The 17,230-nt window shown below is 40.6% G+C and overlaps 1 protein-coding gene across 1 annotated transcript in view; it reads right to left on the reverse strand.

Annotated features, from left to right (window-relative positions):
- Positions 1–2,673: 2,673 nt before the first annotated feature.
- pde11a (phosphodiesterase 11a) overlaps positions 2,674–17,230 on the reverse strand; it is a 36,577-nt gene continuing 22,020 nt past the window's right edge. The window contains exons 10-19 of the mRNA XM_017309265.1: positions 15,704–15,984; positions 15,467–15,574; positions 12,049–12,158; positions 10,951–11,041; positions 5,710–5,810; positions 5,454–5,531; positions 5,301–5,364; positions 5,012–5,086; positions 3,014–3,097; positions 2,674–2,754 (exon numbers count right to left, since the gene is read on the reverse strand). Of these exons, the coding sequence (XP_017164754.1) occupies positions 2,674–2,754; positions 3,014–3,097; positions 5,012–5,086; positions 5,301–5,364; positions 5,454–5,531; positions 5,710–5,810; positions 10,951–11,041; positions 12,049–12,158; positions 15,467–15,574; positions 15,704–15,984 (1,073 nt within the window). The remainder of the gene's footprint in view (positions 2,755–3,013; positions 3,098–5,011; positions 5,087–5,300; positions 5,365–5,453; positions 5,532–5,709; positions 5,811–10,950; positions 11,042–12,048; positions 12,159–15,466; positions 15,575–15,703; positions 15,985–17,230) is intronic.

Here is a 17,230-nt window from a genome sequence, read left to right on the forward strand (position 1 = left end):
GAGAGAGAGAGAGAGAGAGAGAGAGAGAGAGAGAGAAAACAACCAACAACAAAAGTGAAAACAAACAAGCACTTGATAGCTGCAGTCCATCAAAACGCCTGCTCTTTAAAGATTAGAAGCACGCGTGTGACTGAGATTAGTTGCTGTTGTCATTTTTTCTCTGTTCAGGTGTAACTGGCAGGGTAAGCAAACTTGTCACCTTCCATTTGATAAATTACCAGGCAGATAACAGGACGTTGTTTCTCCAACATTGTCTAACAAGTCACTGTAATTACTTATTGTGTCCATTAACTCTGTTTCATATGCAAATATAACATCTGTATGCATCCAACTCACAAAAGTGAGGAAATAAGTGTGAAAAGTCTGGAGTTAACCCTTAGCTTTTAAACAACAATAGGGGTGGATGTAAAAGGCATACATCAAGTTACATATTTAAAAACATGCCCCAAGGACAGTTTATTGATATGGCACCAACAAGGTATACAAAAGGTAACTCAAAGGGCTTTACAGAAAAAAATGAAGGAACAAAAGTAATGACGATAACTTAAAAGTAAAAAATAAATTGAAAGGATAGTAATAAAATTTGTCATTTGTAAACAGAAATATTAATCTGTGATCTTGACTGATTTTTTTTTTTATAACAGTTTGCATTTCCACCCAAAATCTTTATTATCAAAGATAATAAACGACAAATGTACTACATTTATATCTTTAAACCTCTTTACTGGAGGTGCTGCATAATAAATAAGTCCAGTGATGGACATTGTCTGTCCATCACTGGACAGACAATGCCCAGTGATGGACATTGTCTGTCCATCACTGGGACAGACAATGTTGTTTTATGGTCTCATATGCAGCATCATTTTGTAAAAAAAAAAAAAAGTTTTTTAAAAGTCTTCTGAGGCCGTTGTGCTAGTTTTTGCAACAACTAAAGGCTTGCATAATTTTTGCCACCCGTGTCAATATATATTCAATAATTTTGCCTGAAAAAAATAAATGAGTAGGTATACTACTTTATCAAAATTTGTAACAAAATAAAAAAGTACAAAATGCCCCCTGCATATTTGCTGTGTTTTTGCTGCAAGCGGGAAGTCTCTTTGGGAGATTGCTCAGTTATTTGCGCAGCACGATCGCTCCATTATTTAGTCTAAGAGAGACAGAAAGAGCCTACTGTCGCGTGCTGAGGTGTGAGGACGGAAGCTTATATAATCAGGGATTATTAATATTCCACAAAGTAGGGAGCCACCACCAGGATGAGGAGATCAGCGAAATCAAGAACAAGATCTCTTACACCCACGGACAAAAATCCTGCCGCCTCTAAATTTTTCTCTGTTCGCCCCACCCAACCCACCACCCCCCTCTGCCTTTCCCTCCTCTTGCAAGTTTAATTGGCAGAAGCAAAACCATGAGCTCCATAWCTGCAWTCTCCAAACATCAGCCCTTCAGATGAGGCAGAACACCCCCCATACACTCACTGAGCTTTGACATGTTAGCGTCTACACACCACAGACACCAACAACAGGGAAACTACAGCCCAGCAAAGATTAGTCCATTCTAACTTGCACCGACTGATCTGAAGATAATTCATCAGCACTTTTGACTCATAATTCCAGAAAGTAACGTCCTTCTRTACAGTTTCACTGGAAAATCCTAGAAAATGACCCATTGCTGTGGAGATCAGTGATTTATTTCTTTCATCTGGGCTTTAACAACTCATCCWCTTTGTGATTTACATCAGTGTAACTTGATCACGCATCGTGCTTTAACAGAGCTGATCTCCTTCAGTGAGTTTGCCTTCTTCTGTCTCCCACACAGCTGCTGGAAGTGGGAGGGGCAGATCAGCCTCGGCTGACGTCACACAGGAACACACACTTCTATACAGCCGCTTCTTAAAAGAGCATTGGTAAATAGGCTGGCTGTTCACAGAGTACTGTATCCTAGCGTTTTAAGGGAATGTTTAGTGGAAGGAAAAAGTGTGGCTGAAAAAAAAAGGGCATAAACAACAGAGATAGCCCCAGTATTGATAGAGTAATGAATTCTAACATTTACTTTCATGGCTTTTCACACACAGCCAAAATAACCAGTACCTGGTTCTWTGACATGGGTATCACCGCACCTGATTAGCCAACAAACCTAAACCCTGTAGAAAATCTCYGCAGTTTTCTAAAGAAGACTATACAAACAAGCTGGAGGTCACTTACAGTAACCGGGGCTTCCTRAAAACCTCAGCAGAGCCACAGACCGATGCTCATCGAATGGATACASTGTACAGCACCACACTTTTTCCTTCCACTAAACTTTCCATAACATGTTTGGACAAGCTTTGTAACTTTKGACAAGCTTTGTATCTTCACCCTCCTTGTCAAATTGGCAGTTCTTCCCTATGATTTTGTGGATCATATATTTATTAAAAATGTTTTTACTTGCCTTGTATTGTCATTTATAAAGGCTGAAAATGCAATTAAATACACAAAATATTATTCTCTGTGTGATATTCAAGTTCACTAAGACAGACCCGGACAAGCTAGAACAGCAAAAATCTCCCTAAAGAGTAACAGGGAAGTAACTCGGATTCATATTTTTTACTTTGCAAGGATTTCATCTGTAAAAGAAGTCAGAATTTCCTGTGTCTAAAGCTAATAGAGGCCAAAAGTCAACCCAATGCAGACYGCCTTACAGAGGAGATTCAACCTGACTCACATCTCCATTCACACGCCGTCTCACAGTCACAAAGTGCACGCTCGCTCCGCTGCTCTGAACAAGAACAGGACGTAACCTTGAAGCTTTTTCAGAGCTCCTCAGTTGAAAGCATTTCTCTCTTTCACAGAGAAACCTGCGCCTGCAAAGAAAGTCAAACACTCGCTGGCGACAGTTTCACTGCTGCCGTCAGCGGGGGACAATAACCGAGGAAGGACGGCGTCTGCTGATGTCAGAGGCGGATGTGCAACAAGCGTGACACAGTGAAGGCCGGAGAGCAGCCAGTCGTGTGGGTTTTTTTTAAATTTTTTTTTACCTCGTACAGAGGCGAGCAGATTCCATCAATCCACTCCAGCTGCAGCCCTGGAAGCTCATCCTTCCTGTTACGGTCAAAGATGGCCTGAAAGGCAAAAAAAAAAAAGAGAGAATGAGAGAGAGAGAGAGAGAGCAAGAGTTGTTTGCTTTAATGATTTCCATGCTCATACAGGCGCTGAAGTGTTGCTTTTGGCGCTCTCCTTGTAGGAACTTCTCCTTTCCGCTCTCAAGTCAGCTGAGTTTATTTCACGCCCGTTTTCTCCTCTCCCTCATTCATGCAGCCTGAGCTTAAGAGGCTCCGCCGAGGCTGCGCTTCAGAGATAGTTACCGGGCTACGACTCAGAAGTTAATATTTCATTTCCAACGCCCACACACAACAGAGAGCTAAAGGTTCAACACAAGCAGCAGACCTGAGGCTACTGAATTACTTATTTCAGAGGGGAGGCAATGTGGCCAGGCTCGATTACTTAACAGTCATTAATTGCAGGCAGAAGCCGGCCGGTTTTCTCCTTTCTAGGCAGACAGTATGCCTCTGCCGGCTGCAGCCATGAGGGCAGCTGAAATATTTCTGAATGAAAGTGACCTTCGTAATTAGGAGCGAGAAATCTACTATTTCTACAACAACATGCAGTGTCACTGTTCATACCCTGTAACCGTTTTCATATTTTGTCTCGTTTTGTCAATTTCACTGCGTTTCATTGGGRTKTAATGTGGTAAACCSACACAAAGGAGCGCATGATTGTCCTCTCATTGTTATGGAAATGATGGAAAAGAAAAAATCTAGAGGCATCTGAAGTCAAATGCCTGGTACATAAAAAGATCTTTTGGCTCTCAAGACAGCGCACTATGTAAGGYAGAGAAGTGATGCTGCAGATTGTYCTGAACACAACATACACATAACGGAGGCAGCGTTATGCTGTGGGACTGCGTTTGTTCAGCAAGGACAGGGGGAATCCTGGAAGAAAAGCTGTTAAAGGACGACTGTAAACAGGCAGAGCAACATTGAGACGGCTTATATRAAAGTATTTCATTTTGTAGATATGCCCCAGTCAAAGTACTGACCTAAATAGAATGAAGAATCTGTGACAAGTCTTTAAAATTCAAGCTGTTAAATGCTCTCTATCCAATCTGTCGTGTGTTTCGGTTATTTTCCAAAGAAAAATAAGAACACTTCTCGGTTTCTAGATGTGCAAAACTGGAATTTCCATGAAAACGTCCAAGAATAANCTGAACACAACATACACATAACGGAGGCAGCGTTATGCTGTGGGACTGCGTTTGTTCAGCAAGGACAGGGGGAATCCTGGAAGAAAAGCTGTTAAAGGACGACTGTAAACAGGCAGAGCAACATTGAGACGGCTTATATRAAAGTATTTCATTTTGTAGATATGCCCCAGTCAAAGTACTGACCTAAATAGAATGAAGAATCTGTGACAAGTCTTTAAAATTCAAGCTGTTAAATGCTCTCTATCCAATCTGTCGTGTGTTTCGGTTATTTTCCAAAGAAAAATAAGAACAMTTCTCGGTTTCTAGATGTGCAAAACTGGAATTTCCATGAAAACGTCCAAGAATAAACACAAACTTATTCCACACTTTTTAGATTTTTATTCCTAAAATCCTTGAATACCACGCACAACGTTCCCCCTACTTTAAATGTTTTGGGGTTTATGGTGAAAAATGGGAGGGGGAAAAAAAGAAAAAAAATCAAACAGCAAAAATAGTTTTGCAAGGCTCTGGGTCTGCAAAACTGTCTGTGGGTTTGCAGATGAACCAATGGGGAAAAAAATCTGCTTTGAATGCAGGGCAGCGGAGCGGTCAAGCTGACCCTACACTTTCCTCACGCTAAGAGACACAAGCTCTCGTGTTTCCTACAAAGTCAGTGTGTTTCCGAACGGCAGAGAAAATATATCATCGTGTCGGCATCATCAGCTCTCGGAGGGCACTGAGGGTGAGAGAGACTGCAAAAAGCACAAACGCTGAGCTGGTCCGATTTACTCACAGAGGGCGTGAGCTTTAGCTCCAGTCGTTCTCGGTCTCCCTGCTCAAAGAACTCACTCGTCACCAACTCTGCAACCTGAGAAAAAAAATTGAAAGAAAATCCTACTTTTTAAGCACTAAAAGTGTGGAAAGTAGACAGCTGAATCAGTCTATTATAGAAAACAACCAATCCCCCCCAACTAAGCAGCTTTATTAGGAAGCAAAAGAGATTGAAATCATCTAATCTGATAACTTTCAGCCCCATGCGAACGTAAGAAACGYGTCAACACTTTTCACGGCATATTTGTCACCTTGCGTGATATTTCCCATGGCTTCGTGACAGCTCCAAGATCGCAGGCTGTCATCATCATAGACCTGAGAAGAAGGAACAGAGTTAAATTAAGCCTTGGAAACTATGACGTAATTGGATTTCTACTTTCAGGGACAACAAGAGACAGCGTCACCTGCACATGTCTCTGTGAGCCTTCACRTTCCAGTTGTACTCCCCTTTGCTGACCAGTTCAAAGAACGTGTTYCTTTTCCTGAAGGGAAAGAAGCAAAGACCCTCCAGTTAAAGTTGTAAATGGCATTCTGTCCACCAGGGGGTGTTGTCCGCTAGAACAACCACTCCGAGGTTTGAACAAGCAGATTGCTGAGATGAGCYTGACGGCTGCCAGTGTGCTTTGTGTCGTGGATTCAGTGGGTTTTAGAGGGACATACTCGAAGTAAAGCGTGAGGTCTGTGGCCAGGATGGACTGTTTGAGCAGCTGCATGAGGTCGCTGTACTCCGTGGAGGAGAGGTTGCAGAAGATGTTGTGACCCTGTGGAGACAAACATGGTCATTACATGACAGAAAGAGCACAACGCTTCACATACAAATACTGGCAGGCTCTGCGTGAATTACTTTTTAGATTTAGTATTCCTACCATCCTTAAAGTTCAGTTTTCAGGACATTTTCTTCTATAGATTTTTACAAAGTAGTATATTTCTTAATATATCTCCGGGAAAAAGACACCTAAACCGAAAGAAAAACAAAAAAAACTTTTTTTACTCATTCAATAAAAGGCATAATTCCTGCTGGATGTTTGACCACTGATGAGGCTTAAAATGCATCCAGTCTGACTGGATTTAAGTTATTTAATCCAGTCAGACCCAACCCAACACATCCAAATAGCTCTACCATTTCTGCAAAAGAGAGTGGTCCAGCATCCRTTAGTCTTGTTAATGGCAACAAARGAAGATGTGAGCCTGTAGGTGTAACTTTGACCCCAACTGTCCTACAGRAAGTTYTAACTAGTGCACTCAATTGTACTTTATGAACCATTAAAAGTTAAATGTTTAATATTAAAAAGCTAAAAATGACTGTTACAATCCTACCCAGGACAATTAGTTCACCTGAAAATAATAATAAYATTATAAATTCTGACTTTAATTTCAGAATTTTGACTTTATTCTTTTAGGGAATTCTGAGATTAAAGTCATAATTCTCAAAAAAAGAAAAATGTCRCAATATCAATGCAGATAGGCTATTGGGAGCAGCCAGCTTCAGTGACAGAGTTGTGAAAGAGGTGAACTGACATTCTTCTAGAGGAACATGTTGGATTTAAGTGATTCCTGTTTCTTACAACCCAGCTGTTGAAAAGTTAACATAGCACCTCAYCCGAGCTGAATAAAATCTAAAAGCAAAGAGCTACGGTAAGTGTGATTCGTCTTTCATCTTAATGGTGCTCCAAGTTATTTTCTGATCAAACCAATGCAGACATGAATGTGCCACATTAAATATACCAGCCTAGAGCTTCGTCCCTCCATGGCTCTGTTAGAAACATGTCTGCGTTGTTGAGCCGACCAGCTCCTGCTGCTTCAGTGAAAGGCATGCCTGCTTTCGCTTCAGTGGCTCAAGTCAGAAAATCAGTTCTAGTTTTAGTTTACAGGCTCATAGCCACCATGCTGACTTTTCATAGCAGGACGCACACAAACCTTCCACATAACATTAAGGTTTTAATCCAGTTAAACCAGGAAGGCATTCACTAATTTGTGGTAGTGTGCAAAATCATTGCCCCAAAGTGCGTTTCTTTTAATGATTATTTCTGCACTTAAATGGTTCCTACAATTAAATAAACCATGACTCGTCCATCTCCTGTTGCCTGTGATGTAATGGATGCTGTGGGAAAGGAAATTCCTCCAGTTTAGCACATCATAATGTGTTTACCAGGTTTTGGAGGTGGTGCTGCAGATGTGGAAAATACTATCGAACCTTCTATGACTTAATATGAGTGGAGTCTGATCAATTTTCCAAACTCATACCAGCATAAGGCTAAAAACATGTATCAAAATAAGAACGTATTAGCAAAATTCACCATTAAAGTTTTTCTGCATTGTTTTTTTTGCTTGTTGGAGTGGCACCTCACCGTGTGTGGTTCCCGAAGCCATCCAACATTGTGAGTGGGAAAACACTTTAGAGTCTTAAGGTCATCACCACACACAAATTGGTTTTAAACATAATTAGTAAAATAACTGGGTGGTAAATAACTATCTAGAGATGTAAAAAAAAAAGAGAGAGAGAGAGAGATTGTACATACATGCCTGTGGTTTCTGATGAGAAGCTAGCTGTCAGATTATCTTTCATAATTCTTAAACCTATTAGGTTCACAAGTTTGAATTGATTGTGAATTTTCTCCAATTCATAGAAACCCAGCGTTGAGTTTTATTTTTAACACCATAACAAATCAGAAGGCTTTTTCACTGGAATTTTTCCAATGAAACTAATTGGATCTGTGCAGGGGAGCAGCTTCCCAACAGCTGCTAATAAGTTCTCACCATATCTTGGGTTTGTAACGCAGCGTGTAAGGCAACATTCGTTCGCCATCCAGGCGCTCTCCACCGGAGAGTCAACGGAGCTCTCAAARCCAGATTACMGCTGTTTCAAACACAGACAGCTTAGCTCTGAACATTTGTGCAAACACGCCCCTGACTTCTCTCATCATCTCGGAGGTCCTCATAAAAACACCGAACCGCGCTAACGGCGATGACGCAAAGGACGTCTGCGGCCGCTGCCACACCTGCTGCCACACCTGCTGCAGATGGAGAAAGAGGCGAGAGACGCAGAGGTGACGAGTGACAACTCGGCTGCTCTACACTTTTATCAGAGCTCAACTGAATCATCATCGGCGGCCATGCCTTCTACWCGAATTAGTCACACACTATTCATTTGTATGCTAATTAACATGAGGACAACAGCAGATCCAGCCCCGCATTGTCAGACGCCGTGTAGCCGAGGTAAACATTTGTCAGCTCGCCGTGTTGTCAGCGCCGGGATAATGAAGCCACTGGAATCCTCTCCTCAGGCCCGTCTCGGCTGCTCCCCCTCAAAAAAAAAAAAACACCTCCAATTACAAGTGCATGAAACCCGATCACCTGGTAAAACGTCGCTCTCCCGACCAATTACCACCGAATCTATCATCTCTGTAATTACATTGATTTGAGGGCAGCCTGAGCTATTTGTTTACTCAGGCAACTGAGGGAGCACACGGTTGCCTTCAAGCACTGTGCACGCAAACTCATTCCATTCATTTTTTTATGTGGCCTTTAGCACCTTTCATTCATTTGAACTGAGGGCTGGTGGTATTTGGAAACAACGTTATTTCAACGGGTGTAAGCCRGAGTGGAGCTGAACGTAAGAAACYTCACATTGATATATRGTGTCAATCATGTTGTTTTTTTTTATGTTTAATTATGTTATATAAATTCCTTCAACTACAACCTCTTATAATTTGTACACAAAAGCATTAACTTTTAAACACTTGTTTAATGATGTTCTCTACTTTGTTTGAACTGTTAACTTAAAAACCCTGAAAAGTTCTTTGTTTTGTTTTTTTAAACTAATTTCTTACTCTAATGGCTGAGCAGGAATAAATTAACAGGCTTTTTTTTCCTGCCCCAATCTGGCCTCGGAGTGTAAAAAAGAGACTGCAGTCGACTTCATTAATAAAATAGTGGCTATCACCAGTTAATCAACACTTATTTCTATGGAAATAAAATCACATCACMGGGAGTGTGAAAAAAAMMCCCACTTCTGGTGATGTGACTGGTTGTTTCTTTTTATTATCAATAAAAAAAATGGTTCTATCTTATTTTTTATTGTTATCAATAAAAAAGAGATACAAGCTTTAAGCAGTGGGGRTCCGCAATGTTGCCAGGGATGGGGTAATTTGTGGCCCTTTGGACRTCTTTGTAAGGCCTTGCTTTAAGAAATGGTGCAAAATCGACCTGTCAGCAGCACAAGCCATTGATACAAGTCGACGCTTATTAAAAATGATTTCGGCTGAAATTTTCACTGCGTCTTTCTTGAAGCTTTTCCAAAAAGATGCAGCCAAATTAAACTCTTCTCCAGATGTCAAACTGTTGTTAAACGTAAAGTCTTCRTCTTTTWTTTTTTTTGCGTTTCCAGTTACATCCAGTGTCCTATGAAATTGTGGACTTGGTCGCATGCGTATTATTTAAAATTAACTCAACATAGCCAAACTTTTCAAAWTCTGATGTGACTGTTGTTAAGAATAAAAATAAATAAATTTCTCGATGGAGACAATTTAAAATGCTTGGACCCTTAATGGTTTTCTTTAAACTGTCCTGGCTTGCAAATTATTTACAAATTCCTTCAATAAAGAAATCTAATTACTTTGTTTCATTTAAAATATTCTAAAATAAATAATGGTTTATTACAGTATAGCTGAAATAAACAACTTATTTAGTTGTTTCATCTTTTCTTTACTTATCCCAATCTATCAGATGCTTTTGCTTTTCAGTTGGATTGCAGTTTGGAAGATATGCTGGAAAAATGTGACATCAAACATGTGACACCTTTTAACAGAAGCAGATGACAAATGTAACTGATTGTGCTATTACACCTTACACGACATTAACACGTCTAGTCTTCATAAAAACAAGATACTCCTTGATATTATATCCATCAAGTTTTCAAAATATTTTAATATAATCTTAAGCATCCAAATCTAAACATATTGCAACATGTTGTTAATCATTAAAAAACTGCAAGTATCAAAAAAAACTTTTTAATCTCAAGAGCTGTAGGTTAAAAATKACCAAAATGTGTGTAGTTAATCTAYGTAATGCGTTTCACTTCGTCTATCCAGTTACTGAAATAAAGAAACTTCTCAACAYTATTCTATTTATTTAGATGCAGACATAAAGGAGCAGGCAGGTGATTCTCGTCCGGTTCACCTGACTAATTGATCCTCAGCAGAGGACTCTAAAGGCATCTCTTAACATGTTACACGTTTTTGTGGGTGAGGTGCTTTTTAAAAATACATAGAGCTGCATTTCAATAAATGACAACACTTCCATCACAATCTTCTTTGGTCCTAAGAAATAAATCAGTGCAAACCCGCTATCCCCTTACTCTGCAGATAGAAGAGCTAAAGCCATGTAACAAAGCATTGGCTAAAATTCCTTCACATTGATACATACAGAAAACATCTACTTCAAGTTCTTCCTACTAAATGTGGTTTTACAAGCCATCACATCACAAGGTGTACTTTTCCACAGATTTCTTTTCCATTTTCTGTCTTTCTTTATTTAGTAAATTACGACAGCTTGGAATCTCTTGTGTGTTTTTGTACACTYGAGCTTAGATGTAAACGGTTTTYGAACCTGGTWGAGAGCAGGTCTGAGCTGTAAAACAGTGTGTACTTTCTGTATTCATATTATCCAGTTATCTGCACTTGACTAAAGCAGCCTTCTGCAACAGTTGTGCAATAAAAGCCATAAAGTCCAGTTTCTACCGAAGGAATGTGGATGAAATTGCAGCTGCAGACTGCASTTTAAAAATATCCCATCTCCGAAGGGAACAAAGGTTAAAGGCTCTATTGCCAGCAGTGTTTGTAATCGCATGCAGCAGAAGGTGAACGGTAACTGCATTGCAGCAGATATTGGAACATAACACACCTCGCTCTGCAGGATCATAACAGCGTGGTTAAAGTGGTGGTGCTCCAGCGTAGCAGAGGTCCCATAAAGCAAAGAGAGGGCTGAACCCGTCCTGCCACACACACACACACACACACACACACACACACACACACACACACACACACACACACACACACACACACACACACACACAACAAAAAAACACATTGGGATAAAAAAAGAAGGATAGCATAATAAGTTTTCCACAAGAGCTGAGAAGTAAAATCTGCTCTAAAACTCTCTTTGGATTTCCTCTCCAGTTCAGTCTGTCTCTAACTTATGGTTCAATAAAAAAGGACGCTTGAGACTCATAACCCAAACTACAGCTGAAACTATAATGTCAAAGTCTGAATGTGGTCATTAGGTGATCTTAAAAAAAAAAAAAAAAAGGTCCCCATATAGCGTGAGAATTGTTTACTTTAGCTAGATCTTGTAAGTTGGAGCTTTATGGATATTTAAATTATAAAACAAAAATAAATATTCATAGACGTTGCAGTTYTTGTTTAGAAAATTAGAATGAATATATGAGGGATGAATTGTCTGAAATGGATCAAACTCCACCTTACAAATGAAGGGGTCAGCAGAGATGACCACTTTCTCATTAAAAATTATTTAAATTGAGGTTTCTGTTAAAATATTTAATAGTTTATATTTTGTCATGTAACTTAAACATAAACTTGAGCAAAAACTGTGAACAGGAAGTAAATGCTTGGTGGTTGTCTAGTTTGTTTAGAACTAAAAACAGAATATTGAGGTGGGCATTTATTTATATTCAGCCTGATTTACTATGAAACAAAAACTAAATTCCAAAGTTTTTATTCAGAATCACTTAAATAGTAAGAAGAAATTCTAGTCTACATCCARCTGCTCTGTGAAGGCTACAGAGGGGTGTTAGAGAATATCATGAAGACACAYTGAGGTTTGTGGTTGCAACAGGACAAAASGTGAAAAACTTCAACGGTWATGAATCCTTGTGGAATGTGTTGCAAATATTAAAACATTTTGCTGCGCAATATGCAACAGGTTCYGTGCTTATGTGTGTTCACAGCAGCAGAAGCAGAAATAAGGTGCACTCACTTGGCCTGAAAAGCATTGTTGGTGCCCCTGTGGTCCAAGTCGTGGCACACACAACCCACAATGAGAGCAAAGATCTCCAGCTCAGTCAGCGTCTCCTGGAAACCCGCCGTCTGATTGGCACAGAGGACAGGAAGCAAATAAAACACACACACACACACACACACGCAGTTTATGAGCAGCAGTGCACCGTTATTCAATGAAATCCCGAGCACATTGAATAAAAATGGAAAAACAGCAGCATCAAGCTAAAAAAAGAAAAAGAAAAACACAGCATCTTCACAAAATGCCATAGGGACTGCAGTCGCGTTGCTCTACATTTCTGGCTCGGATGAATGGGTTCTGGAGATCATGTGCTGACTGAGTCACTGTGGGTCACTGCAGGGATAGCAGCGAAGATAGTGGGGCCCTCAGCCTACTCATTAAAACCTAGAGGAACAGAGGAACCTTAAACAGCTTACTTATACGCTGTTATTTCAATTCTCCCTGCCAATAATCAATTCAAATGGGACACTGCGCATTAATGCCGCAGTTGATTATATGGTGTTAGCTTAGCACATTAGGTCCTCGTGTTGCCCCAACGACCTCAAGTAAAAGAATCACACGCTGCAAGTCTCCTGGGATCTCCATTCATACAAATGTCTGCACAGGGCCACAGTTAATACACACACAGAGGCATCTTACTGATTTGATCTCAGGTTTGAAATCCAATAATACAATTGATATGAGAATTTTAACCCACAAATCCACGGATCACTGCACTCATCAGCCTAATGGTTATTCACTGGGGAGCAAAGTGTTGGTGTTTTGAACCAGGTGTGAAGTGAAGGCCACTGAATCTGGCCTTCGCTTTAACCCACATTCTGGGGAGGAYTCCTCTTTYTGTACCTCCAGTGATGAAGTRGATATGAAGATGTGGGGGAAAAAATAGGAAACTCCCCCTGGATGTAAAGACAGATTGGGCCTTTGTCTGCGGTAATGTCCAGCTACTGGACTCCATATTCTGAAATGAGCGACCTGGATAGAGCGGCTGGGCTCTTTAATCCCAGGGGAGCTCAGCTGTTCCTTCAAATCGAAAGGCATCAGATAAGATGGTGAAGGCATCTGTTTACCTTCTGGGCACCTTACTTTGGAGGTATTCCAGTAAAGGTCCAGAGCCAAGTAGGTATATATGGATGGATGGGTGGAAACTTAGAACTCCCACCATTTTCCATCTGTAGCACCCACTGTTTCTTGTTAAATTAAAAGCAGATAAAGGTTAGGGGCGCCTAATATTTTCTGTTGAATTTAAAGCTACTTCTATGAAATAAATTGTGACATGTTTTCCTCTTTCATGAGATTTGGACATAAGAATCAGTTCACAGAGAACAACAGGAATTTGGCTCTGGCAGAAAAACAGTCTGATCAGTGCAATTCAAGTTTTTAACACCTCTTTTATCGACTTTGTTATAAGACCTACAAAAGTTGCAATACAATCTGAAGTCCATGTTACCTAAACCATCCTTAGAGATCAGTGCGTACCGTTAGCATGGCAAACATGCACTGGCACACGTTGAACGCATGCCTCCAGTTGTGGTAAAGGACCATTCTGTAGTTTTTTCTGACAGTCAGCAGCCATCTGCACAGTGTCTGGAGCGAAAGATGGGCAGAAAGAGATGAGAGCGTGGGTCAATGGTCTTCATGGTCTACAACAGCATTCGTAGTAAAGCTCAATCAAGTATTTAAAGCAAACGAGACACAGAAGCTCTGCTCTTTTACCTCGTAGTCGATCTTAAACTTCTGCACCATTCCCAGCTCGATGAACATCCGCAGAGCGGCTGTTATCATCGCGTCGACATCCAGGGAGAAATCATCAAAGGAGAGCTTATCAATGCCCAGCTCGCAGACCAGGGGAATGTTAGCAGCCTGTTTCATCATGGTGAGAGCAAACACAGAGGAAGAATGAGAACATGAGCCCACAGAGCAGACGTGGAGGTCAGTGGAGCCGTTTTTGGATGATGTATGAAAATATGAAAGCATGCTAATTAAGACTCGGAGGCCTCGTTTTCAGAGGGCTGATATTAATGAGGGAGCTTTACTGAAGGATTTCTCTGTTGTTTACTTTCTGAGCTCATTGACAAATGTAAGTTGTGCAATAGTAATGCTCATCAGCTTTTTGGCATTGTTATTCAACCAAAAGCAAAAATTATTTGCAATTAACCASTCTCAGCGCGAGTCTTTTATCAAAACGCCGCATGCCCATCTGAGCAGARAACACTGATTCCTATCCGCGTTGACGAGAATGACCATTTCAGACTTCCTAACCTCCATTTATTTTTCTAGAAAACCACATTCAGCGATGCGTCTTCAGTGTCAGTGGNCTTATACGCTGTTATTTCAATTCTCCCTGCCAATAATCAATTCAAATGGGACACTGCGCATTAATGCCGCAGTTGATTATATGGTGTTAGCTTAGCACATTAGGTCCTCGTGTTGCCCCAACGACCTCAAGTAAAAGAATCACACGCTGCAAGTCTCCTGGGATCTCCATTCATACAAATGTCTGCACAGGGCCACAGTTAATACACACACAGAGGCATCTTACTGATTTGATCTCAGGTTTGAAATCCAATAATACAATTGATATGAGAATTTTAACCCACAAATCCACGGATCACTGCACTCATCAGCCTAATGGTTATTCACTGGGGAGCAAAGTGTTGGTGTTTTGAACCAGGTGTGAAGTGAAGGCCACTGAATCTGGCCTTCGCTTTAACCCACATTCTGGGGAGGAYTCCTCTTTYTGTACCTCCAGTGATGAAGTRGATATGAAGATGTGGGGGAAAAAATAGGAAACTCCCCCTGGATGTAAAGACAGATTGGGCCTTTGTCTGCGGTAATGTCCAGCTACTGGACTCCATATTCTGAAATGAGCGACCTGGATAGAGCGGCTGGGCTCTTTAATCCCAGGGGAGCTCAGCTGTTCCTTCAAATCGAAAGGCATCAGATAAGATGGTGAAGGCATCTGTTTACCTTCTGGGCACCTTACTTTGGAGGTATTCCAGTAAAGGTCCAGAGCCAAGTAGGTATATATGGATGGATGGGTGGAAACTTAGAACTCCCACCATTTTCCATCTGTAGCACCCACTGTTTCTTGTTAAATTAAAAGCAGATAAAGGTTAGGGGCGCCTAATATTTTCTGTTGAATTTAAAGCTACTTCTATGAAATAAATTGTGACATGTTTTCCTCTTTCATGAGATTTGGACATAAGAATCAGTTCACAGAGAACAACAGGAATTTGGCTCTGGCAGAAAAACAGTCTGATCAGTGCAATTCAAGTTTTTAACACCTCTTTTATCGACTTTGTTATAAGACCTACAAAAGTTGCAATACAATCTGAAGTCCATGTTACCTAAACCATCCTTAGAGATCAGTGCGTACCGTTAGCATGGCAAACATGCACTGGCACACGTTGAACGCATGCCTCCAGTTGTGGTAAAGGACCATTCTGTAGTTTTTTCTGACAGTCAGCAGCCATCTGCACAGTGTCTGGAGCGAAAGATGGGCAGAAAGAGATGAGAGCGTGGGTCAATGGTCTTCATGGTCTACAACAGCATTCGTAGTAAAGCTCAATCAAGTATTTAAAGCAAACGAGACACAGAAGCTCTGCTCTTTTACCTCGTAGTCGATCTTAAACTTCTGCACCATTCCCAGCTCGATGAACATCCGCAGAGCGGCTGTTATCATCGCGTCGACATCCAGGGAGAAATCATCAAAGGAGAGCTTATCAATGCCCAGCTCGCAGACCAGGGGAATGTTAGCAGCCTGTTTCATCATGGTGAGAGCAAACACAGAGGAAGAATGAGAACATGAGCCCACAGAGCAGACGTGGAGGTCAGTGGAGCCGTTTTTGGATGATGTATGAAAATATGAAAGCATGCTAATTAAGACTCGGAGGCCTCGTTTTCAGAGGGCTGATATTAATGAGGGAGCTTTACTGAAGGATTTCTCTGTTGTTTACTTTCTGAGCTCATTGACAAATGTAAGTTGTGCAATAGTAATGCTCATCAGCTTTTTGGCATTGTTATTCAACCAAAAGCAAAAATTATTTGCAATTAACCASTCTCAGCGCGAGTCTTTTATCAAAACGCCGCATGCCCATCTGAGCAGARAACACTGATTCCTATCCGCGTTGACGAGAATGACCATTTCAGACTTCCTAACCTCCATTTATTTTTCTAGAAAACCACATTCAGCGATGCGTCTTCAGTGTCAGTGGMGGTGTGTCTCGTTTCTCTCACAAACATTTGCCTGTCAGGTCGGTAAGTATTCCAACTCTCTCAAGCCCCAGGTGACAAAATGGCATCCAGGTTTGTTTGTCACTACGCTTTCGCACTCCAGCGGAATCCCAGGCAAGTGAGCTCAGTGGGGCTCTCTCTGTATGTAGAGCAGTTATGAAAGGGGGAGAAAGGCAGGCGGCAGAGCATCGCGCTGAATGAGGGGGGCTGAAGCATCACACAAATTCATGAGAGAGACAAGAAATCCTACTATGAACGTAGCGTTGGCCATAGGGGAAAATTGTGCTCATGTAACTGGAAGAAAATAGGTCACGTCTATATTTCAGAAATGGAATGCTGTTAAAAAATGTAATTATGACCAATTTTGTCATTTGTCTATAAATAATGCATTGTGGATGATCACTTATTGACCGAAGCAAATCCATTTCTAATAACACAATTGGTCTGTTTTCACTTGATACTTGTTGGTTTACATTTTTGTGAGATCGTTATTTCCATCGGAGCAAGTCGAAAATGAAATTTACTAATACACATAAAAGAATGCTTTTAATTCTTTCAGAAACTCTACAAGAAATTGTTTGTAACGAGGCAACGTGTAACTATGCTCTGTTAAAGTGAGATAAGCTAATGCAATAARCTTAATGCTAAGCTAAGTTAACCTTAGATAAAACCCGCTAAACTAAGCGAAGAAAAACAACAACAAAAATAAGCTAAAAAGATAAATTAAGATAAGACTAGATAAGATAAGACATTTTAGTTTAATTTAAACTGACCCAAGATGAAAAAAATTAAACCAATCTATRCTATTTTATTGCAAGACGACTTACAATAAAATAAAAACTGAGCTATGATATCATAAACTAAGATAAAATAAGCTAAGCTAGGATAAACTAATTTATAATATGAA

The sequence above is a fragment of the Poecilia reticulata genome, linkage group LG2, assembly GCF_000633615.1.
Source record: "Poecilia reticulata strain Guanapo linkage group LG2, Guppy_female_1.0+MT, whole genome shotgun sequence".
Classification (NCBI taxonomy): Eukaryota; Metazoa; Chordata; class Actinopteri; order Cyprinodontiformes; family Poeciliidae; genus Poecilia; species Poecilia reticulata.